The sequence below is a fragment of the Phalacrocorax carbo genome, chromosome 7 (genome assembly GCF_963921805.1).
Source record: "Phalacrocorax carbo chromosome 7, bPhaCar2.1, whole genome shotgun sequence".
In the NCBI taxonomy this organism is placed as follows: Eukaryota; Metazoa; Chordata; class Aves; order Suliformes; family Phalacrocoracidae; genus Phalacrocorax; species Phalacrocorax carbo.
In genome coordinates, this window is record NC_087519.1 from 24,764,222 (window position 1) to 24,788,186 (window position 23,965).

Sequence of the window (23,965 nt, forward strand, 5' to 3'; positions counted from 1 at the left end):
ACCTCCTTCTATGAGCTCTTCCCCAGCCACACAACAAGGCAAAATCAAGGACGATCAAATCAAATGTGACAAGAAGTTGGCTCCAAAAAATTGAAAATTATAAGTCTATTTAAAATATGGATTCAGATCCACTATCATGGATGATGAACTTTGCCCTAAGCACTTGTGCCTTGCGATAGGATCTAAGGATAGTGTGAAGCTACTACCATTACCAGACATTCAAAACCAAAGCATCCAGAACATACAAAACATCTTTTTTTTCAGTGATGTTTCCAGTCCCGCAATACTCAAGCCAGTACTTGTAATATGTCACTGAACTTAACAGTAGTGGCCTCTTTGCAGGTTTCTTTACTAAAAGCAAAACAAAAAGCCATGTACCCTTGGGGAAACAGTTGCTTTTCCATGCAACCAGTGTCCTCCCATGGCTCTTCCTCAAGGCAGGAGAAATGACCATGAATTTGGAAGTCTGCACGAACTCAGAAGTGCACTTAGTCCTCCAGCATTCATTATCTATGGGCCAGAAGTCATTTCACACCCCAGAAGTGCCCGTTAGTTATCTGGCAGTCATTCTCCATGGACCCCAAGTCCTCCACACATATCTAAAAGAGGCCAACCCTCACCAGAAGTGTGTTGAACCATATCAGAAGTTACACTGGCCAATGCAGTAGGCCACGTTAGAATGGAAATGACAGTTACAAGACAGAAAATGAAACACAAACCACAAGCACAGAGAAAAAACCAAAACCAACACAAGACACATTGTACACAAACCAGAGACCTGATCCTAACTCAAAAAAAATGCAAAGCTAAAATAGGAGTCTCTCCTTGCTGCAAACTATCACCCAGAACACAAGATAAAGCAAAAATAACAACCCCAGGAAGCCAGGACAAAAAAAGCCCAGATCCTGTCCTTAAAAAATAACAGGCACTAATCCTACCCCACTTACACTCTGGCATCCTGTAACCCTACCACCCCATAACCCTAGCACGCTGTAACCCCAGAACCCTATAACCGCAGCATATATTTTGAGGTTGCCAGTAACAGTTCCTGGGGAGTGCTAAAGAAATGTGGACAACTGACAGTAACTGATATTTTTTGTCTTTCTCTATCTCTGTCTGTCTCTGGGTCCTTATTTTTCAGTTGCTCTGTTTCTGCCCTGTAGCCTGTTGCTATTTTTTTCTTTCTCCTTTCACTGTCTCGCTCCTTGTCCTTACTTTTTAGAATTCCTCTCTCTCTGCCCTGTGGCCTGTATCTATTTTTTCTTTCTCCATCTGTCTCACTTGTCCCCGTTTTTAAATTCCTCCCACTCTGCCCTAAAACCTGTCACTGCTTTGCCTTCCTCTGTCCAGCTCACTGTCTAGATTTTCTAACTCCTCCCTGTCTGTCCCACAGCCCCTGGCTATTTTTCTCTCTCTCCACATCTGTCTCTCCCTGGACTTCTCTTTTTTCTATCACCACCTCCTGCTTCCTGCCCTTATCTTTCCCCCCTGTCCTGCAGCTTGTCCCCTCTCCCCTGCCCGTACCCCCTGCTCAGCCGGCTCGGCCTTTCCACTCCCCCCCTTCCTCCTCCTCCCCCTCCTCCCCCTCCTCCCCTCCCCACCTGGGCCAGGGCTGTGGCAGTACCGGGGAGGGGGCCATGAGGCTGCAGGGGCGGGGCCCAGCCCAGGGGTTCAGCGTCCCCGCAGTGCCACAGAGTAGGAAGGCGCCCGCCCGGGGCATGCTGGGAGCTGTAGTCCTGGGGCAGGGGCTGCCGGGCGGCCATGTTGGCTCCCGGGGCATGCTGGGAGCTGTAGTCCTGGGGCAGGGGCTGCCGGGCGGCCATGTTGGCTCCCGGGGCATGCTGAGAGCTGTAGTCCTGGGGCAGGGGCTGCCGGGCGGCCATGTTGGCTCCCGGGGCATGCTGAGAGCTGTAGTCCTGGGGCAGGGACCACCCGTGAGGCAAGCGAGGCCCTTGGGCGGGCGCGGGGGTCGTTCCTGCCCGCTGCCTGCCCGGGGGTGCCGGGGGGCTGAGCTCCAAACCGCCCTGTGCGACGGGCTGCCGGTCAGCTGGAGCCAGGCCTGGTCGGGGCAGCTCCCAGTCCCCGGGAGGCATCGCTGAGGGCTCCGTTGTCTGTTCCTCCCCTGAGGATGTCATCGGCTGTGTCTGTCTGAGGTTTGCATGGGCTGCCTCTGGCCTTGCTCTTCTGCTGGCCTGGGCAAAAAGGGGCAGACAGACACTTAGTGGCTTTGGACAGGAGCTGCTGTGTCTGAAGCTGAAGACACCAGAAAAAGTTAAAGGGGCTGGAGAATGAAATGAAGGGGATCCAGCCAGCTGCAGTCAAGAGACAGCCAGCCTCTCCAGGTGAGGAAGGGTCCCTCTGAGTAGTCCTCAGCAAAGCAGATACCTGCGTTCACCACAGTGTCTGTATATGTAACGATGAATAGAGCATGGCCATGTAGTGTGTGCGTGTGTGCCACTGTGTATCTACAAAGCCTTACGTTGTAAGAACTGTAAGACACCAATATAATCTCATTGTTGGAGAACAGTCCAGAGGCTGGAACTACAGAGGAGGAAGGGAGGAAGAGACAGACAGACAGACAAAGAAAAGCCTGACTGTAAAATTTGCCTGGCAGTGCAGAGAGCGGGAACTGTGGAGAGTCCCAGGCCCTTGAGGCCATGTCACCCCTCCTTTGGTCCCAGTGTCTCCCTCCCTAACACCCCCCCTCCCTCTGTGTCATTTTTTTAGCTTCCCTGAACATGTCTTGTTCCCTCTATTCTTATGTCCTTCTCCCTGTTTCACAAACCCCGCTCCCCATCTGTCCCTAACTTCATCCCTGGAGAAGAACCAGAACACCCACTGTACATTTTTCACTCTCAACATTCTCCAGCATGTGCAGATGGCCCAGTTAGCAGGATTCAGCTTCGATGTCTATGACAGACCTCACGCCTGCTTTTGTAAAGCTGAAGTTTGCAAGTGTCCGTAATGCTGGGTGGGGAGGAAAGCAGGCACACTGGAGAAACACCTGTGCTCCAGTCACAACATGAACTCAAGTGGGAAGTTGCACCAGAAGACTCCAGAGGACCTTTACAACCACCATTTGTTTCTATGGCTCTGGGCACTTACAGTGCCAAAGGGGAAGTTGCTTCTGGGGAAAGTTTTCCCTTTTACCTTCCATGTGCCACATAAAAGCACAAACTGGCGTCCACCTCTGGTGGAAGTTTTAAACAGTAGCCTGTCTTTGGCAAAGAAAGCTGGTGAGAGAAGCACCAGGATGTGTGCAAAGAGAAAGTCCACAGATGTTTCCTCTGCTGATCCGAAAATTGAAAGGAAAAAAGGACTCAGAAACTAGAGTGGTCTTTTCCATCACTGTGATTTAAGCCAACTTCTGAGCCTGGATTGCTCTGGAGAGACACTTGGCAAGTATCTGTATCCTGTGGAAGCAGAGCAAGCAGCTTTTATCTTAACACTGTTGAAGAAATCCCTAGTAAGGCCTCCTTCCGAACACTTTTTCGGGGTTCAGTAGACTCATGTAGACCATATTAAATGCTCAGAGCTACCAACACAGAACAGGGAAATTAAGAGGCTATTATATAAAAGAATATTTGTACAAGGAATAAACACATGTACAAGATCTAATGGAGTAAAAATGCAGCCTTCTCATTATTATCACAACTGCGATGTTTCCTTCAGAAAAAGATGGGAATGAGGAAAAGAAACCTACCTATGCTGAAGGTAGAGCAGGACCAGTTAATGAATGATGAGGGATTACTTGGTCCAGAGAGGGCGTGAAGGCTACAGGAGACTACTGAGAATACTGGTTTTTTGGGACCATTATCCTGCAATGGGCTTTGCCTTGGCAAAGCGATGGCAAACCAAGCATTTCCACTTGAGCATCCCAACTACAACATCATGATCCCATGGGGCTCTATTCTGTAAGGCTCCAAAAGACTTAGCTGAGAAAATAATGAGACCAAATGGACGGTATCTCCAGGAGTTGGGGCTCCCCGGTCTGAGCACAGCACTATGCTATGAACTTTACTGACTGAACCTCTCCTTTTCTACAAAAATTCTCCACATAAGTGACCACACACAAGTGATCTCCAAAGAGAGAAAGCTGGTTTAGCCAGTTGTCCTCCAAAGCCCTCCCATTGGTTTAACCCAAATGAATAGGAAGGCACTTCTGCAGATAGCCACAGCAAGCAGAAAGGCAATCATTTCTTAAATCCGTCTGGAAGCCCATTCCAGCAGAAAACAGAATCCTTACCAGATAGATTGCATCTCCAGGACAGGGGGACATCAGCAAGATATCTGCATCTTTTCTGTTTGCAGTCAACAACAAAGATGGTTTCCATTCTGTCACATCCTCTGAGCTTAAACTATTGGCAGGAGCTGGCTCATCCTGGGACTTGGTACCACTCAGGCTTGTGACCTGCAGTCCAGAAGTACCCCTGAAAAGACCTCGATGGCCTGCATTAATACACAGGCATGCATCTGAGATGTAAACACTGCCAAGTCATCTCTTATTTGCATCACATACAGAGATGCAAATTTAACAAATGTAGCAAATTCAGCCTTACTTCTACTGAAACTTTTCTTACAGACAGCTAATTTTCTGTGTTCATAAATGGTAGTAAAGACCAGTTACAGCACCATGGCTTAAACCCTGCCTATGGTGAAGAAGCTGTTTAGACAAGCCACAGTTTTATTTCCTCACTGCTGTCTTACCTCCCAGAAATAAATCAGTATCAAAAGTTCCATATGAAGACTGCGTAAAAAAAGCCAACTGCAAGTGCTCTTACTTGTTACTATTTTTGTCAGGCATCATTCTAGGAAGAAATTAGCTTTTCCCACTAGTTTTGCTACAGCTTCATTACCTCTAAAGACAGCATTTCTTACCTCCCCTATGCCAATACAGCATCACAGCCCAGAAAAATCACACTTCAGGTAGGAAACCTTCACCATACAAATACAGGCACACTACAGGAATATATTACTTTCAAATAACAGACTCTTTCAACCACTTTTCCTTTTGCATACTGAAGTTCAGAGAGTTTTAAAAAACAACCACAAAAAAGTGGGATTCTCTTCCACATTTGATGGAGCCTGCTGTATCAGCTGCTCAACATTAAGTCCAACTCCAGTCTGAACCCCAGAATAAGAAACACCATCTTAAAACTTCTTGAAAAAGGAAGGGCTTTGACCTAGCAAGATCCAAAAACATTAATGAAAGCACTGTCATGCAAGTTGACAGACCATCTGCCCCATTACCTAAATAAGTTATGTTCTCGGCTAATTTGGAGCCACTGACATCAGGAAAATAGCGCATGGCCTCTTGTCCACTAGCACCAAGCACATGGATTGGAATTGGAGCTGGAGCGAAAAACCATATGCAATCAGCGTGGTTTCATTTGAGTACATTAGGAGAAGTTCAGCTCACATTTACAAGGAATCACAGCAGGTCCTATATGTCCATCCAGACCCCAACACCGCACCTTTGCAGGATCCCTAGGAGCAATAAGGACGGAACAAGAAACATTCCTTCAAAATAAGGCACATAAACCTCCTGTTTCAATAAGATGCATAGAGCACCAGCTGAGAATAACCACTGCTTTCACTACACCTAACTCTGCCGTTTACATGAGATCAGCTCCTAAATGACCACTAGCCCTAAAAACACAGATCTTCCCTAGGGCAATGCAGAGCCATTACCAGAGCACTGGGACACCTGGTCATTTAGTTTAAGCTGATGGGGAGAAGGAGAGAGAACTAGAAACAAAAAATAAGATGAGGGGGAAGACTGAGGAGCAGACAGAGGAAGAAAGGTGTAGGGAAAAGGGTAGAGAGATTAAGAAATCAAGAAAAATAGGGATGAGGAGCCCTGCAGAGAGATGGAGGAAGAAAAGTAGGGCTGGGGAACCAGGCAGAGTGGGAGAGGAGGAGGGGAAGAAGGAAGGATGGATAGAGAAAGACAGGGACAGGGAGCGGAACATACAGGTGGAGAGAGAAATTCATTTACAGGTGTGCAGTAGGGCTACTGCATGTAGTGCTTGAAAGCAGTTTGAATGAGGGTTTTCAACAGCAGAAGAAGCTGAAATAATTAAGTATAATCTTTGTGTAGTGTCGTAGCTCCCTCATATTTCATGTTCTATACACAACTGTGCCTGTTTAACATTTTAGGAGAAAACTGTGGATGTTAGAGGGTGATTCTGTCATGGCAAGTCAGTGACAACATTAGTGCCAAAACTTTTTTTAGGAAACGAGTGTGGTGAGTGCAGGAATTGAAACAAAATAATAGGGTCCAGAAAATGGTGCCTGTTGCTCTCAGACAGAGGAAGGACTGCTGTCCTGGTTTCGGTGGGGATAGAGTTAATTTTCTTCCTAGTAGCTGATACAGTGCTGTGTTTTAGATTTGGGTTGGGAGACTTGCTCCCTCCCTTCTCTCAAGAAGTGATACCTTCGGGAAACTACTCCCTTCCTTACTGAGACAGGGGTAAATGCAGAAATGCAAAGCAGGATTACAAACCCTGGCTGTATAGAAGAACAGTAAGGAAGAGATGAAGAAAGGTATGGGACAGGTCTGAAGGAAAACTCTTCCACCTTCCTGGTTCCACCACAAGTGTTCTCGTCTCTCTCCAGCCAGCATTCAGTGTCTCTCATGTTTGCGAAGCCTTTATAAATGAGATGGTTATTTTGCTTTGCTGTCACAAGGTTTCCAGCATCCCTTGCCCCACAGCAGATACAGTACCTCCATCAGAAGAGTTTTCCTGACCTGCTGTGAAATTTTGCTCTATTCTGGTGAATGGAACAGGACACTTCTCTGAGTATTTTAAGTTCCATTTATAAACAGAGAAGTCAAATCAATACTCAGCTAGGCAAACATGCTGTGGAGGCTGTCTTTCCTAATGCCAGATATTAAAATAGTGACAGCTTGTGGTGCTACAACCTTTCTGATCACACTATATTAACACCATTGAATCTTACATTTCATGATTGCCAGGTTGTCACAGCACCCCCATCCTGTGAGGTTGTTTTACTATATACTGACAGCATCTTACCCACCTCAATAACTGTGATAAAATTTCTTCTTGAACTCTTTTTGAAGTAAGCTACTCTTATTTTACCAATAGGAAAACTAAGGAAAGAGGTTAAATTACTTGCTCAAGGCAAAAAAATGTAACTGAGTTGCTGAATTCTAATGCCTTTGCTGTTGATTCTGTACTCAGAATTAAAAGTAAGCTCCTTTTTTTTTTTTAGTTATATTAAATTATTGGTTGTTTCAAGGCCAGTGGGAATATTTTCTGGATATGTGCTTTTCTATAAGTATGTTGATCTGAAGAAAAGCACTTAAAAATCTTTGTTGATATTATGTTTTTAATGGTACTTGCATCTTTAGGAATATGTCCAAAGCCGAAACAGTAACATTCACAGAACCGATATATTTGATTTATATTTAAGATTCATGAGGTATTAAAATAGCCAAATTCTGTACAGCTTTCCTAACAATCCAAACAAAGCTAGAGTCTGTCTGGCATCCCAGAATTGAACATTTACATTGGACATTTAAAATTAGGTGATATCTTTTTACCTTAATCTGGACATTTCTCAGATCCTTTCCATAGGTAATATCCCCTGTCATCTTAGCTGTGTGTGTGAAGCTGTATTTTGTTCATGTAGAAAAATGCTTCACAACCTGAAAATAAGGAATGACAGTGAATTTGGAAAAGACATTTTTATTTTTCTGCTCAAAATGGGAGTAACGTTCAGCAACTAAGGTCTTTCACCGTACATTGAACAATAAAGATTAAAACTATTAGAGAGGTACTTCTTCCATAGGCATTGTCCATTCTGTCTACTAGACAGAATGGGTCCCTATGGTAAAAAGTACACATGCAATAATGTAATTCAAGTTTGTATCCTTCATAGCAAAAAGGGCCCAATTTAGATGACACAAGCAAACTTTATTTTGGGTATTTTCTAAGTTTCAAATGTTTGATTTTGTAAACATTGGGTTCTTTTTTTCCCTAAATGAAGTTTTTAATGGGAAAATTCCTGGATTTATGAAACAGCAAAGTGCCTCTTTGCCCTCTTCCTTCTCAGATCCCATCATCTGAGTATTGCTGTCATCAACAAGCACCATCAGTTTATCAATTGAGCTAGTCCTTTATGGCAGCTGTAGAATAGCATTCCCAAGGTAGCCAGACAGTAAAGGAGGGAAAGAGTCTTTGTCTTACCTTCAGTAATTTTTGCTTTCAAAAAAGAAATTACTTTATGGACCAATGGGGAGGGGGATTTGTGATGCTTGAGAATGTCTTGTCTTTCCCTAACTCCTTTCCTCAAGCTCAAATATTATGGGAGCAAGCCCAGCTTTGGCTAGTCAGAGGACAGTGTGGATCACTTAAAAGCTCAGCTGAAAGGGAGGTATCTGTCTCACTTGAGGAAGAGATACCATGTGCCTATGATGTCAGAAGGGTAAGGGCTGCAAGACGTGCTCTGAGGCACCTTTGGTTTTCTCTGCCTCAAATGGTATTTAGCTACAGGGGGAAATGGATAGATGTTTTTCCCTTCCCATGGCCTGCTTTAAGAAGGAAGCCAAGTTCCAAAGTAGCCCTTACACATCACTGAAAATAACTAACTTCTGGGGTGGGGGAGGAAGGGTTGTTCTGCCTGGGGTTTTTTTAACCTGTTTTTCTTCTCCCCTTAAGAAAGTTACCGAATATTGATATAGAAGGGCATGCTGGTAGTGGTTGGGAAGGCAAAGGAACCAGGCCAGGTAACCAAAAATGTCCAGAATTTCTGGGCAGCAGAAGGCCTGGAAACAGGCGATGATCAAGGTCATTTCTTTTTCACATAGGACACACTGCTGCTTTGTCAAAAGGTCTTTCCTTAAAGTGAAATGAGCCTCCTGGAATCCCTCCGTAAACTCTTGGTTGCACTGGCTGGGAGGCTGTGTGTTTCTCAAGTCCCACCTTATCTTAGGGACTGATTTACTGAGTTCTTGCAGGGTTTGGTGGTGTGTTACCATCTCAGGATGGCTTGGTTTAGGGCTGACTTCAGACCTGCACTCGTGCCAAAAGCTTCTTGATTTTAGCAATCCGGTTTCATTCTAGTATCTCAACACATTTGACATTGTTCCAATGAGCTTGGTGGACCCCACAGAGCTGGTGCAACAGCCACAGGATGTCACTGAAAATCCATACCAAAAATTGGAGAAGGCGGCTCAGGAAACCAAAGCACCCCTGTGTGCAGAGGTACCACTGCCTTCTGCCCTATGTGCGCACTCTGGTTTCACTCTCTGTGTTCAGGGAGCTTATAGTGGTGTTTCGCTCTAACCTTGGACTATTTCTCTCCAAACCACTTCAGTGGTCTCTGCAAATGATTTGCATCAATCAAACTGTGCTATTCAAGTGCTACTTTATTTGATGTTGCATCAAATGATGTTGCATTTCCACTGTATCCCTTAATGCTGATGAAAGAGGCACTGTTTTTTCTTTAATGACTTTGATTACAATCTTAATTTGCTTCGAGTGCTGTGTCCAGTGCTAGGATCACCATGACAAGGGAGACAGGATCAGACTGGACAGGGTCTGGTGAAGGGCCACCAAGATGAAGAAGGGACTGCAACATCTCTCCCGTGAGGAGGGGCTGAGAGAGCTGGGACTGTTCAGCCTGGAGCACAGAAGGCTCGGGGCATCTTCTCCACAGACATGAAGAGCTGAAAGGGGGCTGCAAAGAAGATGGAGCCTGGCTCTTCTCAGTGGTGTCCAGGGTCCATCCAGCTCAGGATAGCCTTCCTTCAGCAGGGGCTTGGACCAGATGACCTCTGGAGGGGTCTGCCAAGCCCAACCGCCCACTCTGGGAGCGTGCAATGCTGGCACAACAACCAACAACAACAGGGACTGCCTGAAAGGGCCCGAGCAAACACGGAGGTGCGAAGCATGCTGCCACTTTGCATCACAGGGTCTGTCTCGGAGGCTGCGGGAGCTCCCGGGTGTGCCCCTGCCTGCGCCCCCCTGGTCCCCCCGACAGCTCTGTGATGTCACCAGAGGGTCACAGTCACTCCATGACGTCCCTTGCGATGGGCAGCTATAAATGCCAGCGTCACGTACTGCCAGCGGCACATGAGACGTCGAGTCCTTTGGGCAGCACCCGAGCCATTGAGTCCTGCCAACAGCACACCAGACGTTGTGACCCTCCAGCAGCCGAGGAGCCACTGAGTCCCCCCAGAGGAACGGAGCCTTCGAGGCCCACCAGTGACACCCATCAGAAGTCCTGCCAGCAGCAGGCGAAACAGCAAGTCCCGCCAGCAGCTGACAGGACACCGAGTGCCAGCAGCAGCCCTGGAGGCGTCCAGGCAAGACCCAGCGGTGCCGGCAGTGCCGGCAGCCGCCAGGAGGCCCCAGCGGGGGGACACCTGCCCCATCTGTTTGGGTCCCCTTGAAGGCCCTGCTGGCGTGGACCCGTGCTGGCATGCATTCTGCCATGCCTGCATCCAGCGCTGGGCTGCCACCGCCGTCGCTGCCACCTGCCCGCTCTGCCGGCGGCCCATCGAGGGCATCCACCTCCTGCAGGTGGAGGATGACCAAGCTGGGGTGGCCCGCCATCGCCACGGACGCTTCCATCCCTACGCGGGGCCGGGGCGGCAGGGGCAGCAGCGGCAGCAGTGGGGCCGCAGAGGTCGCCGGCACCGGAGATTCTCCGCTGAGCCTGGGGAGCGCAGACCCTCTGTTCCCCACCAGCGTGTCCGGAGACTGTCCTGGCAGTGGGACAGCGACGGGCACAGGCGGCTCCGCTCCCCTTCGCCGGAGATCAGCGAAGATCCATCGTGGCTGCGGAGGATCCAGGAGGAAGAGCCAGGCTCTGGGGACCACGCGCGTCGCCTCCCTTGGCTGCGCTTCTGAGAGGGTGGCTGGGCTCCCCCGGGGGACCCTGTGAAATAAAAACACTGGGAGTGCTAGGAGGGGCCATGCCTGGTTTCTTCCACACCAGTTTGCTGATTGCTGCAGAACTGGGGGACAGGAGGTGATATGGCTGTGGGAACTTGGGGAGGGGGTGGGGTATGGATCAAGAACTGGTAGAGAGGGAGGGAGGAATGTCATTGTTGGAACTGGAGGACAGGGGCCATTACTGGTTTCTTCCCATGCTGCTTTGTTCATCCCTTTAAGGATGCACCCCCAGAAGGGGAATAGAAAGGGGGAGGAGAAAGGGAAATGGAAAGGGGGAGGAGAAAGGGAAAGGGGGATGGGAGGAGAAAGGGGAAGGGGAAGGGGAAGGGGAAGGGGAAGGGAAAGGGAAAGGGAAAGGGAAAGGGAAAGGGAAAGGGAAAGGGAAAGGGAAAGGGAAAGGAAAGGGAAAGGGAAAGGGAAAGGGAAAGGGAAAGGGAAAGGGAAAGGGAAAGGGAAAGGGAAAGGGAAAGGGAAAGGGAAAGGGAAAGGGAAAGGGAAAGGGAAAGGGAAAGGGAAAGGGAAAGGGAAAGGGAAAGGGAAAGGGAAAGGGAAAGGGAGAACCCCCTGGGACTCTTCCAAGTAGATCCCCGAAGCACCAGTGTCTGTTCTCCTGAAGGCCAGGGCAAGGAAAGAGGCTGAGATGGAGGTTTGAGGAGACCCTCCTCTCCTCTCCTGGTCCCGCATGGCCCCGTGCTGCAGAGGGCTGTGACCCTGCAGGGAGGAGAAGTGGCCTCAGCTGGGATGTGCATCATATTTAGGCATTCTCTTCTTCAGAGAAACCCAGAGGCCTTCTCCACTAGTCTCCATCTGGGGAGCACTCCAGGGCGTCCCCAAGAGCTGTGTGGTAGCAGCATTCCCCAAAGGGTGCACGGCCCTCGCTGCTGCCCTGCTCCATCCCCTACCATGGAGCAGGTAGCTGGGAAGGTCCCAGCATTGGGGCTGAGCTGCTGCCCACACTTGCCTGCTGCCTTGGTAGACCTTTCTTCCCAGTGAGGGGACCCAAACATTGGTGTTGAGAGGTTTGGGGGCCATAACTGCCCCAGCAAGGGCAACTGAGCATGGGGTGAGGCTGCTCAGGACAACCATGGCCTCTCAGTGCCTTCTGGGCCCTGGAGACGGATGCAAAGATGAAAATTTAGATTGGAAAATACTGGCAAGCAGGTGGTGGCTCTTTGGTACTTCCCAAAGGCTCCTCCTGAGCAGCACCCTCTTGTCAGAGGTCCCAGGCCATGTGGGCATCAAGGTGGCTCCCCTCTACCTCCAGGGGAGAAGGAGGCAGGGCATTTGTGAGCAGCTTTGTGGTACCTAGAGGAAGATCCAACCCTTGCAGGGCTTTCAGCAAAATCCCCTCAGGCTCAATAGCTAGCAAAGCTCTGGCCCTCCCCTGCCATGCCACGAGACAGAAGTGGGCTAGCTCAAGAGCTAGCAGGGTTGATTGACAGAGCTCTAAACTAGATTGGAAGGGGGAAAGGGGCAATACCAGGCTAGTCAGCAACAGGCAATGGGAAGACACACCAAAGGTCAAGGCGCTGCATGCTAGTGAGACTCTTCAGACTCCTACACGTGGAGATGGGCACAATGAGCCTCACTTGAAGTGTTTTTCCACAAACGCATGCAGCATGATGAACAAGCAAGAGAAGCTGGAAGCCTTGGCCCAGTCCCAGAGATATGACATCATTGCTATAAGTGAAACCTGGTGGGGTGAGTCCTGCGACTGGTGTGTCATGATGGATGGTTACAGGCTCTTCAGGAGTGATAAGCAGGGCAAGCGAGGCAGGGAGGAGGCATTGTATGTAGTGGAGGAGCTGGAGTGCATGGAGCTTGTGATGGTACAGTTGAGAGCCTCTGGGTAAGGATTAAGGGACAGACAGCGTGGATGCTGTTGCTGTCGTGGGTGTCTACTACATGCCACCCAGACAGGATGATGACACCGATGAGTTATTCTTTACGGAACTAAGGAATGACTCTAAGTCATCTGCCCTTGTCCTTATGGGGGACTTCAACTTGCCAGATGTCAACTGAGAATACCACATAGCTGGTACAAACAGATCCAGAAGGTTCCTACACCATTTGGACAATAACTTCTTGGTACAGGTACCAAGGGAACCAACCAAGAAAGGTGCCTTCCTCTAGTTGATGCTTATTAAACAGAGAGGGTCTCGTGGGTGAAGTGGCGATTAGTGGCTGCCTTTGCCACAGTGACCACAAAGCAGTCAAGTTTAAAATTTACAGTAACAGGTGGAAAACTGCCAGCGAGATCTCAACTCTGGATATAAGGAGAGCAGAATTCAGGTTGCTCAGGGAACTACATAGCAAGGTCCCCTGGGGAAAAGCTTTTGAAGGTGCTGGGGTCCATCAGTGCTGGTCACTTTTTAAGTAGCACCTTGTAAGAGCACAGGAGCAGGCAGTTCCAAAATGTAGGAAGTCAAGGAGGCAAGGCAGAAGGCTGGCTTGGCTGAGCAGGGATCTTCTTCTAGAAACAGGGTGAAAAAAGAAAGCATATGGCCAGTGGAAGCAAGATCAGGTGATATGGGAGGGCTACAGAGATGCTGTTTGCCACTGTAGGGAAGAAATTCACATGGCCAAAGCTCAATTAGAGTTGAAGCTGAGCATTACTGTGAGGGACAATCAAATTTTTTAAAATATGTTAATGGCAAAAGGCAGGCCATAAATGACATTGGCCCATTACTTGATGAGCATGGTCACCTCACAGTCAGGGACATAGACAAAGCAGAGATGTTTTGCTTTCTTCACCTCGGTCTTCAACACCACGCCCAGAGCCCTGGGCTAGAGAACCATGACTGTGGGAATGATAAACTCCCAATCAACACCGAACTCATGCAGGACTTGCTGCTCCAGCTAGATCCCTATAAGTCAACGGGGCCTGATGAGATTTATCCGACAGTACTTAAAGAGCTGGCTGATGTCATAGTGAGGCCTCTCTCAATTATTTTTCAATCCTCTTGGGAACCTAGAGGGTTCCCAATTGACTGGAAGCTGGCAAACATTGTCCCAATCTTCAAGAAGGCCAAGAGGGATGACCCCGGTAACTACAGCCCTGTCAGTCTCATTTCTGTCCCTGGTCAAATTATGGAGAAGATTATTCTGGGAGTTCTTAAAAAACACCTGAAAGACAATGCAGTCATTGGTCCCAGCCAGCATGGGTTCACAAGGGGAAAGTCCTGCTTAACAGACTTAATTTCCTTCTATGACAAGGTGTTGTGATTTAGCCCCAATCAACAACCAAGCACCACACAGCCACTCGCTCACTCCCCCCCTGGTGGGATGGGGGAGAGAATCGGAAGAGTGAGACAACTCATGGTTTGAGATAAAGACAGTTTAATAGGTAAAGCAAAAGCTGCGCACGGAAGCAAAGCAAAACAAGGCATTCATTCACCACTTCCCATGGGCAGGCAAGTGCTCAGCCTTCTCCAGGAAAGCAGGGCTCCATCACACGTAGCAGTTACTTGGGAAGACAACTGCCATCACTCCCGATGTCCCCCCTTCCTTCTTCTTCCCCAGCTTTAGATACTGAGCATGACGTCATATGGTATGGAATATCCCTTTGGTCAGTTCGGGTCAGCTGTCCCGCTGTGTCCCCTCCCAGCTTCTTGTGCGCCCGGCAGAGCATGGGGACCTGAAAAAGTCCTTGACCAGTGTAAGTGCTACTTAGCAACAACTAAAACAAAAACATCTCCACATTATCACTGCTGTTTCCAGCAAAAATCCAAAACATAGTCCCATACTGGCTACTACGAAGAAATTTAACTCTATCCCAGCTGAAACCATGACACAAGGTTAGCCCCCTAGTTGACCAAGGGAAGCCAGTTGATGTAATCTTTTTGGATTTCAGTAAAGCTTTCGATGCTGTCTCTCACAGTATCCTCCTGGACAAAATTTCCAGCGTACAGCTGCATAAACACGTAATGCAATGGGTGAGCAACTGGCTGACGGGTCGGGCTCAAAGAGTCATAGTAAATGGGGTTACATCAGTCTGGCGGCCAGTCACTAAGGGGGGTTCCACAGGATCCATCTTAGGGCCGGTACTCTTTAATGTCTTCATAAATTACTTGGATGCAGGACTGGAAGGAATACTAATTAAGTTTGCTGGTGACACAAAATTGGGAGGAGCTGCTGACACTCTCAAGGGCAGAGAGGCCCTGCAGAGATCTAGACAAATTAGAGAGCTGGGCAATCACCAGCCGTGTGAAGTGGTACAAGGGCAAGTGCCAGATTTTGCACCTGGGGCATGGCAACCCTGGATATACATACACACTGGGGAACAAGAGGTTGGAGAGCAGCTCCGCAGAGAGGATCTGGGAGTGCTGGTCGGCGGCAAGTAGCACATGAGCCAGCAGTGTGCCTTGGCAGCCAAGAGGGCCAACCGTGTCCTGGGGTGCATCAAGCACTGCATTGCAGCTGGTCAAGGAAGGTGATTGGCCTGCTCTGCACTGGTGTGCCCTCACCTTGAGTACTGTGTGCAGTTTTGGACACCACAGTACATTAAGGATATAAAGCTACTAGAAAGTGTCCAGAAGAGGGCCACGAAGTTGGTGAAGGTTTTAGAGGGGAAGCCACAGAAGGAGTGGCTAAAGTCACTTGGTTTGTTCAGCCTGAAGGAGACTGAGAGGAGACCTCATTGTGGTCCACAGCTTCCTCACAAAGGGAGGAGGAGAGGCAGGCACTGATCTCTTCTCTCTGGTGACCAATTATAGGACCCAAGGGAATGGCAGGAAGATGTGCCATGGGAGGTTTAGGTTGGATATTAGGGAAAGGTTCTTCACCCAGAGGGTGGTGGAGCACTGGAACAGGCTCCCCAGGGAGGCAGTCACGGCGCCAAGCCTGGCAATATTCAAGAATCGCTTGGACAAGTCCCTCAGAGATATTGTGTGAATTTTGGGTTGTCCTGTGCAGGGACAGGGGTTGAACTTGATGATTCTTGTGGGTCCTTTCCAGCTCAGGAAGTTTTATGATTGTATGATTCCGTGATTGTTGTGGCTGGTGTTATGGCTTGCACCATCTGTCTGCTTAACCAGAGACATGTGACACCTCTAGCACCAAGCCATGTTCCGTGTTTCATACTACAACCCCATCAATATTACATTGTGCTGTGCTGCTGCCAGCACAGCGTAACCCACTCTGGCACTGCAATTGTATTGCAGGGTGGTGTTGGCTCATCCCCTCACAACAGCTACTGTCTGCCAGGCTTCAGCCCGCACCAGGACCAGGGAGGGGTTAAGAGGTTGCATCTGTAATGGCTCCTCACCAGGCTTTGATCTGCTGCTTCTTGATTGTATTCCAGCCCCTCGATGGAATTTCTCACATGAAACTGAGCTCCACTAATGCATCCTGGCCATATATAATGAATGGTGATGGAGTGAAGGAACGTGGCTGCATAGTGGTAACAGAAGTCCAGGCAGTGGTGTGGCAGGTCCCTCTGCCAAAGATCCCCTGCTGACAGTGCCTGCCCTCTCTGCCATCTAGTGCAAAACCCTTCCTCTGTCCCCAAAACCTGGCCTGGCCATGTGCGGGGCCAGGCACTGTGACGAGTTTCAGCCATTCTCCACTGGCCCAAGGAGCGGGACGAGGCTTGGCGCCAAGTCACAGAGCCACTATTTCCAGAACTGGCACCGGTGCCACCCACTGAGCCCCAGCACTGCCACTCGATGCCTCCATCAAATATTAATGTGATGCTCACTGCGCTCTCTGCCCTGCCCCATCACTGCAGCAGTGGACCCTGCCTGCTCCAGGGCTGCCCACCCCCTCCTCTTCCCCTCCCACATTGCTCCCTGCACGGCGACTTTGTGGGGTGCGGCTGCACCCACCTTTGGGTGCTGCCTGGGCAGGGCAGGACCTGACCACCTGCACTTGGCGGGGGCCTCCCGGGTGCCTCCTGTCCCCGGCGGCTGGCTCAGCCCCTTGCGGCAGGTAAGGTCCTGCTGGGGCTATGAGTGCCCCCATCTTCTGAGAAAGCCAGGCCGGCGCCCCCCGGGGGATGGGGGGGATGGTGGCAACCTCGGTTCTCGGCTGCGGGCCCATCGCGGTGTCCCTCGGCAGGGGGAGAGGGGCCAGTAGTGATTCTGGAGCCCCGTCCAGTCTTCTGAAGGGAAAGCCGGCCCGTGGGGCAGGCTGGCTCCCTGCAAAGACAAGGGGTGATGTGCCGGGCACCCTCACGGGGTACCCATCGCCCGGTCGCGTGTGGGAGGCCCTAGGGGTGTTGGGGACCCGTCTTCCCTTCGCCTGCCCTCCTCCAGAAGGAGGCCTGCCCCTCTCCCCCACCGCAGCCCCCCGGCCCGGCGGGGGATGGAGCCCGGCAGGTCGGTGCCGGCAGAGCCGAAGGTCCACAAGCCCTCGCAGAGGGCCAGGATCCCGGCGCCCCTACTCGCCCACCCGGTAGGTCGCTGGTTCCACTCGCGGCCCCCGGCTCGTCCCCTCGGTTCGGGTACCCCCCCCGGGCCCCCCGTGACTCTGCCCGCGCAGAGTGGGGCGGCCGAGCCGGCTGACCCCCCCAGGACGGACCCTGCGGAGGCAGATGTGGACTCCCTGGTGCCCACGCACGACGAGCGGGGCCGCCCCATCCCCGAGTGGAAGCGGCAGGTGATGGTGCGGCGGCTGCGGGCCCGGCTGGCGGACGAGGAGGCGGCGGGCGGCCAGGTACGGGCCGGGCCGCCCCGGGGATGGGTGCGGGGGGGGGACGACGTTGCCGGCCCGGGGAAGGGGACACACACACGCTGACGGCCCCTCTCCGCAGGACGGGGCGTCCTGGCGCTTCTCGCCCTCCCGCCAGGCAGTGCTGGGCCCCTTCGGGGAGCTGCTGACCGAGGCAGACCTGCAGCAGCTGGAGCGGGCGGTGGAGAGCTTGCGGCTGCGGCGGCGGGGCGAGGCGTACCAGGGCGAGCTGCGGCGCCTGGCGCGGGAGCTGCGCGCCCTCCTGCCCGCCCCGCTGCTCAGCATCACCGTCCGCAGCCCTCCGCCCGCCCCCGGGCAGCCCCTCCCCCTCTGGTGTGGCCGCTTGGCCGGCGCTGTCAGCAGCCTGGCCGCGCTGCTGGCCCACGCCGAGGGGGCGCGGGTCGCCTCCGCCGCCGCCGGCCCCGCCGACGCCGGCGGGCAGCTCCGGGAGACGGCGGGCAGTCTGGCGCAGCGGGAGATCCGGCAGTGCGGGGTCTGCGTCCGCAGCCTCCGCGGCGCCTTCGAGCCCACCTTGGGGGTGGCGGGGGGCAAGGCGGCCGCGGGGAGCGGTGCTGAGGCCGCCAGCGACTCGGGCATCAGCTGCGAGGAGGCGTTTTCCGAGGGCGGTGGCTCGCCGGGGCCGGGGCCGGAGCGGGGCAGCCTGAGGAAGGAGCGGATCGTGATGCTTTTCCTGAGACACTGGAGACGGTCCGCCTACGGCGCCCCCCGGCCGGCAGCCGGAGACCACCGGGAGGCGGCGGGGACCGGGGAGGGGGGGGCGGCCCGCCTGGCGCGGCAGAGAGCCGCCATCCAGCGGCTTCTGGGCGGCTGGCGGGACTCTGCCTCCCGCCGCCCCCCGGCACAGCCGCCTCCCGCAGCCGGCCGCGCCCCGCTCTCCCCGGAGCAATTCGTGGCGACGGCCGGGGGGGAACCGGCCGACTACGAGAGCCTGTCGCTGGAGCTCTTCATGCTGGGTTATTTCCGCATCCTGGAGCAGGAGCTGCCCCCCGAGGAGCGCCGCGGCCGCCACCTCCTCTGCTTCGAGGTGTTCGAGCAGCTGGGCCGGCACGGCTGGCGGGCCGTGCGCGCCTTCCACCGCGCCGTCACCGACGAGATCGCCGCCGGCCGGCGGGGCTGGCGGGACGGCTTCGACGACATCAAGGCCAGGTATTTCGGATCCCCCCAGAGCTCGATACGGCGGCCGGGGGAGGCCGGGGAAGACGAAGAGGAGATCTGCCGCTACATGGACCGCAGCTTCGCCTTCTGGAAGGAGAAGGAAGCCGAGATGTTCAGTCCGGAGGAGTGATGCCCGCCGGCAGGGTGGGCGGGTCCTGCCTGAAGTCGCGGCCTGCAATAAACACTTTTTCGATTCTGTCGGAGCTGAGCGAGGCTTCCCGGGGCGATGGAGAAAGCTTTTGGGTGGCGGGGGACGGCCCCGGCACCCCGACCCCACCACCACCACCCCCGGGATGGTGTCTTGGCCCCCGGCCCCCCGCGGCGAGGCGGCTGCCGCCGTTTATTTGTGGCCGCCGAGTAGCTGAGATAACATCCTATATTTAACACTCGGCATTGGCAGCCGCAGCCGGGGGTAGGAGGGACATCGCGGGGATCCCGGCGACCGATGGGGGGCGGGGGGCGGGGGGGAGAGAATGCTGGTGGGAGCCTTTTCCCCCCGGCTTGCGGGGCCCGGAGGCATGCTTTCCAAAAAGCCTCAAAGCCGCGGGACGATGGAGGTGGGCAGATCTCCCCGTGCGGTGCCTTTAAGAGCAGGGAGCGGTGCCCCGGCACCGCCTAAAAATAGTGTGTGTGTGTCCCCCGTCCCGCTGGATCCGTCGTCGCGCTGGGGTGTCCCTCCCCAGCGCCGGGACCGCGGCCGCTTCCCTCCCGGCGAGCCGGCCGAGGAGCTGCAAAGCCCAGGTGAGAGCGGGAGGGAGGGAGCCGCAGCGGGGCTCAGCCCAGCCCCAAAAGCACTCTCCCCCAGCCCCGAAAAATCGGTGGCAGCCCCGACAGGGCAGCTCGGAGCTCGGGGAGGAGAAATCACGGCCGCCCGTGGAAGGGCCGGGGGGGGGGGGGGGGGGCGGTTCCAGGGAGTGCTTCTGCCCCTGTACATCAGGCACTGGGAAGGCACGGTTGTGCCGAGGTGGGGAAAGAGGGGGATATCATCGCCTTTTCCTGGCAGGGACGTCTTCCCCACGCTCCGCTCAGCCTCTGTCTGCCAGCAAGGCCCCACTGCCATACCCAGCACCATGGTGAGGAACGTGGACGACTTTGACTTCTGCCTACCGTCACACGCCCAGGCCGTGCTGGAGGGGCTGCAGCGACTGCGCGCCAACCCCAAACTGGCAGATGTGACACTGGTGGCCGGTGGGCAGGAGTTCCCCTGCCACCGTGGTGTCCTGGCCCTCTGCAGCCACTACTTCCATGCCATGTTCTCTGGCGACTTCGCCGAGAGCATCGCAGCACGGGTGGAGCTGAAGGAGGTGGATCCCGGCATGCTGGAGTTGCTGCTTGACTTCGCCTACACAGGGAAGGTCACCATCAATCAGGCAAATGTGGAGGGGCTGATGCGGACCTCCAGCCAGCTCCACTTCCCCACTATCCAGAAGGTCTGCAGCCGCTACCTCCGGCAGCAGATGGACGTCACCAACTGCCTAGGTATCTGCGAGTTCGGCGAGAGCTACGGATGCCCTGAGGTCTCCTCAAAGGCCTGGTCTTTCTTGCAGGAGAACTTTGAAGCTGTCTCTCAGCAGGAGGAGTTCCTCCAGCTCTCCAAGGAGAGGTTGGCTGTCTACCTCTCCAATGACCAGCTGCAGGTGCAGGAGGAGCAGAGCCTGGCTGAGGCCGTGCTGCGCTGGGTACGGCACGACCCAGGCCCCCGAGCCCAGTTCCTGCCTGAGCTGCTGGAGCTGGCTCACCTCGTCTTGCTGCCTGACCAGTACCTGCAGAACCTTCTTGCCACCGAGCCCCTTGTCCGTGACTCGGATGCCAGCAAGGCCCTCGTCACCCAATCCCGTGCCATGGTGGGTACACCCTGCCCCAAATCCCACTCCCTGAGCCAGAGGAGAGGCTCAGCTCAGAGCCTGATGGTCCTGCCCTTGGCCTCTCTGTCAGGGCCAGGGCAATGCCGATACCCAGAAGAACACCCTAACCCCACCACAGAAGCTGGAGGAAGTGCTGGTGGTGGTTGGTGGCCGCATGCTAGAGGACAGCGAGGATGAGGATGGGGGGCTGGAAATGCCAGCTGCCCCCAGGAACTTCGCCTTCTACAACCCCAAAAGCAGTAAGTGCCCATGGCAGTGATGGGGCAAGCGCTCCACCCTCCACATGTTAATTAATCCTTCATCTACCCCAAAGCCACCTCTTGCCAAATGGTCTGGTGTCAGGAGAGGCACTGGCAGGGGGGGAGGGGTGGGAAGAGTGAAACAGGGCTAGCTTAAAACCATCATTGCTGGCTCAGGTGGGTCATTGCTTGGCTCCACTGGGTTTCAGGGCGATGGATGGCTCTGCCTGATTTCCCCGATTACAACAAATGGGGCTTTTCCCTGGTGACTCTGAACAACGATGTGTATGTCACAGGTAGGTACCAGGGCTGTCAGTGCAGGGTGGGGGTAACCAGGGAGTGGGGATGGAGGATGGGGGACAAAGATGTGAACACAGGGTGCTGGCGTGGGGCCAGGAGCTACCTTCCTCTCCAAGGAAAGTCCTCTCCTTGCTCCCCGCATGGGTGGATCCAGCTGCTGGAGAGGGTTGCCCAGGGATGGCTGCTCTCAGAGGAGGTGGCACGCCTGACCTATCTCTCCACAGGCGGCTCTCGGGGGTCCCAGAACGACACATGGTCAACAACCCAGGTGTGGCGCTTCTGCCCCAGAGACGGCACCTGGAAGCCCATCACTTCCATGTTGAGAGCCCGGACAAACCACACCAGCGCCGTCCTCAATGGCGAGATCTATGTCATTGGGGGTAAGGCCGCAAAGACCCTGTGGGTGTTGCTGGGGTGGGGGTCCATGGGTGCCCTGGAGCAGCAGGGTGGCTGCAGCATCCCACTGCCCTGCAGGGACAACGGTGGACATGGTAGAGGTGGAGCGCTACGACCCCTACAACAAGAGCTGGTGTGCCATCAGCCCAGCCCTCAAGTATGTGAGCAATTTCGCAGCTGCCAGCTGCTTGGGCAAGCTCTACCTGGTGGGCTCCTGCGCTGTCAAGTACAACGCACTCACCTTGCAGTGCTACAACCCTGTCCAAGGTGAGAGCTGGCCCCACTGTCGCGCCCCATCAATGTCTCTCCAGGGAGCAGGGCTGAGGGGGAACCCCAGGCAGGCAATATCCTGTGCCGCCAGGGACAGTCCTGCAGGATGCAGCTAGGTGCTAATGGGGTCTGGCAACAGCTGAGGCATGGGGCCAGCCAGCAGCATGAGTTGCAGACCTCCAGCACATCCTGGACCCGAGCTTCAGTGGAGTGGGATCCCAGAAGCAGAGGGATGGGGGCGGCTGCCCACCTTAGGGAGAAAATAAACCCCTGTGACAACACCACCTCCTCGGGCAGCCTCTGCGCAGCCCACAGTGGTCTCCCCATCCCACACCACCGCTGCAAACAATATCCCACCCCACTTCTTTTTTTATGTGAACGCCTTGCCTGGGGTGGGGACTGCAGGTGTCACCCTGCCTGGCATCTCTCTTCTGCCCCTTTCAAACTCTACCTTAAATAGCCACAGGCTCGGCAATGCTTTTTTCGGTCACTGGCAGCTGCACCAAGAGCCAAGGGTGGGACATGCTGCTGATGGCTACTCCTTGCAGATTTGTGGAGTGTGATCACATCCCCCTTCATCCCCAAATACCTCTCAGCCCCGCGCTGTGCCACACTGCACGGGCTCATCTATCTCATTGGGGACAACACCAAGAAGGTCCACGTGTACAACCCGGAGGCCAACATCTGGCAGAAGGTAACGGGATGCAGGGTCAGGTGCAATCAACCTCCTGGGGAGGTGGGGCAGCAGTTCCCACCAGCACCCCACAACCATACCCTCACACCCCCTCTCCCTCCTCCCTGCTCATCCCTTGGCTCTATTAACCTCTGCAGAGCTGAAGATGCCCCAATCCTTCCTCCCCTAGTGCATCACACCTGCACGAGGAGCATGGCTTTTGCACTGAGTTATTGATTCTAAACAGCATTCACACAGCAGAAGCCCACATGTCCCCCCTTATCCAGCACCACCCTGCTGCAGGATGTGCAGGACTCATCCTGCCTGTCCCCTCCACCCTCCACCCCCCACATCACCCCAGCCTTGCTCCTGTACAAGCACAACATGGGGATGCTGCTAAAGGCAAGGCATGGTCCCAGGAGCCACCAAACCTCACAGAGAGGACAGGGCGAGAGGATGTGCCGGGTGGGTTGACATCCCCTGTGGTGGGAGTGAAAGGTCCCCAGGGGGGTCCCCACACCTCTTGCCCTACCCCTCACACAGGTGCAGCTCCTGCACACGCTCCATGAGAATGGTGGGATGGTGCCGCTGGGCGACCGGCTCTTTGTCACTGGTGGCCACTGGAAGGGCATGGATGGGGACTACCGGGTGGAGATGGAGGTGTATGACTGTGTCAAGGACCTCTGGACACGGGAGGGCTCCCTGCCCTGCCTCTGGCTCTTCCACAGTTCCTCCTCCATCTTCATGGACACTTCCAAGTGGACAGAGGCTTTCCAGGGTGACCACAGGCGGTAGGAGAGCCCACAGCATTGCCTGTCACCCCGCACAGCCGCTCCCCTACTCTCGCCTCTCTCCCTGCTGCTGGTTCAGCTCTGCACAGGGTGGAGGTGCAAACCCCTCTGTAAGGCTGGCTGGGGCATTGGGAGCATGTTCCCGCCCCGCCACCACAGGGAAAAGGCTTATAAACACGCTTTGGCTAACACGCTCTTTTAGTTTGGGTTTTGTTTGTTTGGTTGGGTTTTTTTTAAGATCTGCCTTTTTCCCCCTCCAAAACCCCAAAGCTTTTAGGGTATTTTGAGGCCTCCCAAAACGTGGCCCATCCTATCAGAGACTGGCATTGTTGCCTGGTGGCCATGGCCCCTTTTCCCCCAGTCATGTTGACGTCGAGCAAGGGGAAACATGAGGGGGACCAGGGGAATCTCTCTTTCCTGACACCCAAAGCTTTCCAGCACCTTGCTGGCTCACACTGACGTGTAAGACCCATTCCAGCACCCGCGGAGCAGCATGACAGGAGATAAAACAGCTTTGGGCTGCTTTGTGTCCTCTGGCGGTACAGCAGCCTGCAGCAGGGCGTTTAATCATGGTTTCTGCCCTGGGAAGTGACCAGAGGGTCATGATGAAGCAGTTGGCACTTGGGTGGCTCCTGGTGCCAGGACTGAGCTGGGTGGTGCC

General features: G+C 53.8%; 2 protein-coding genes across 4 annotated transcripts; both read left to right on the top strand.

Annotated features, from left to right (window-relative positions):
• The first annotated feature begins 12,544 nt into the window (after positions 1-12,544).
• Positions 12,545-19,202, top strand: ESPNL (espin like). The gene is made up of 6 exons (XM_064455834.1): positions 12,545-12,774; positions 13,901-13,971; positions 14,448-14,475; positions 16,772-16,853; positions 17,406-17,606; positions 17,677-19,202. The coding sequence occupies exons 1-6, from the start codon at positions 12,545-12,547 to the stop codon at positions 18,898-18,900; spliced, it is 1,836 nt and encodes a 611-aa protein (XP_064311904.1). The 3' UTR covers positions 18,901-19,202.
• Positions 19,203-19,266: 64 nt separating this feature from the next.
• KLHL30 (kelch like family member 30) lies at positions 19,267-23,498 on the top strand. 3 transcript variants are annotated; one of them, XM_064456979.1, is made up of 8 exons: positions 19,267-19,511; positions 19,774-20,614; positions 20,706-20,874; positions 21,084-21,170; positions 21,399-21,554; positions 21,649-21,837; positions 22,389-22,534; positions 23,057-23,498. In XM_064456979.1, exons 2-8 carry the CDS (start codon positions 19,841-19,843, stop codon positions 23,306-23,308), a joined length of 1,773 nt encoding a protein of 590 aa, XP_064313049.1. In that variant the 5' UTR covers positions 19,267-19,511; positions 19,774-19,840; the 3' UTR covers positions 23,309-23,498. The 3 variants fall into 3 exon arrangements, with proteins under 3 accessions (XP_064313049.1, XP_064313051.1, XP_064313050.1); XM_064456981.1 differs by lacking the exon at positions 21,649-21,837; XM_064456980.1 differs by lacking the exon at positions 21,084-21,170.
• The last annotated feature ends 467 nt before the right edge of the window (positions 23,499-23,965 follow it).

Coding starts and splice junctions, on each gene's coding strand:
- ESPNL (XM_064455834.1), top strand. CDS start 12,545: ATGATGAACAAGCAAGAGAAGCTGGAAGCCTTGGCCCAGTCCCAGAGA. Junction 12,775..13,900: donor GTACAGTTGAGAGCCTCTGG/GTAAGGATTAAG, acceptor TTGGGAACCTAG/AGGGTTCCCAATTGACTGGA. Junction 17,607..17,676: donor CCGGGCCGCCCCGGGGATGG/GTGCGGGGGGGG, acceptor CCCTCTCCGCAG/GACGGGGCGTCCTGGCGCTT.
- KLHL30 (XM_064456979.1), top strand. CDS start 19,841: ATGGTGAGGAACGTGGACGACTTTGACTTCTGCCTACCGTCACACGCC. Junction 20,875..21,083: donor CTTCTACAACCCCAAAAGCA/GTAAGTGCCCAT, acceptor ACTGGGTTTCAG/GGCGATGGATGGCTCTGCCT. Junction 21,555..21,648: donor CGAGATCTATGTCATTGGGG/GTAAGGCCGCAA, acceptor ACTGCCCTGCAG/GGACAACGGTGGACATGGTA.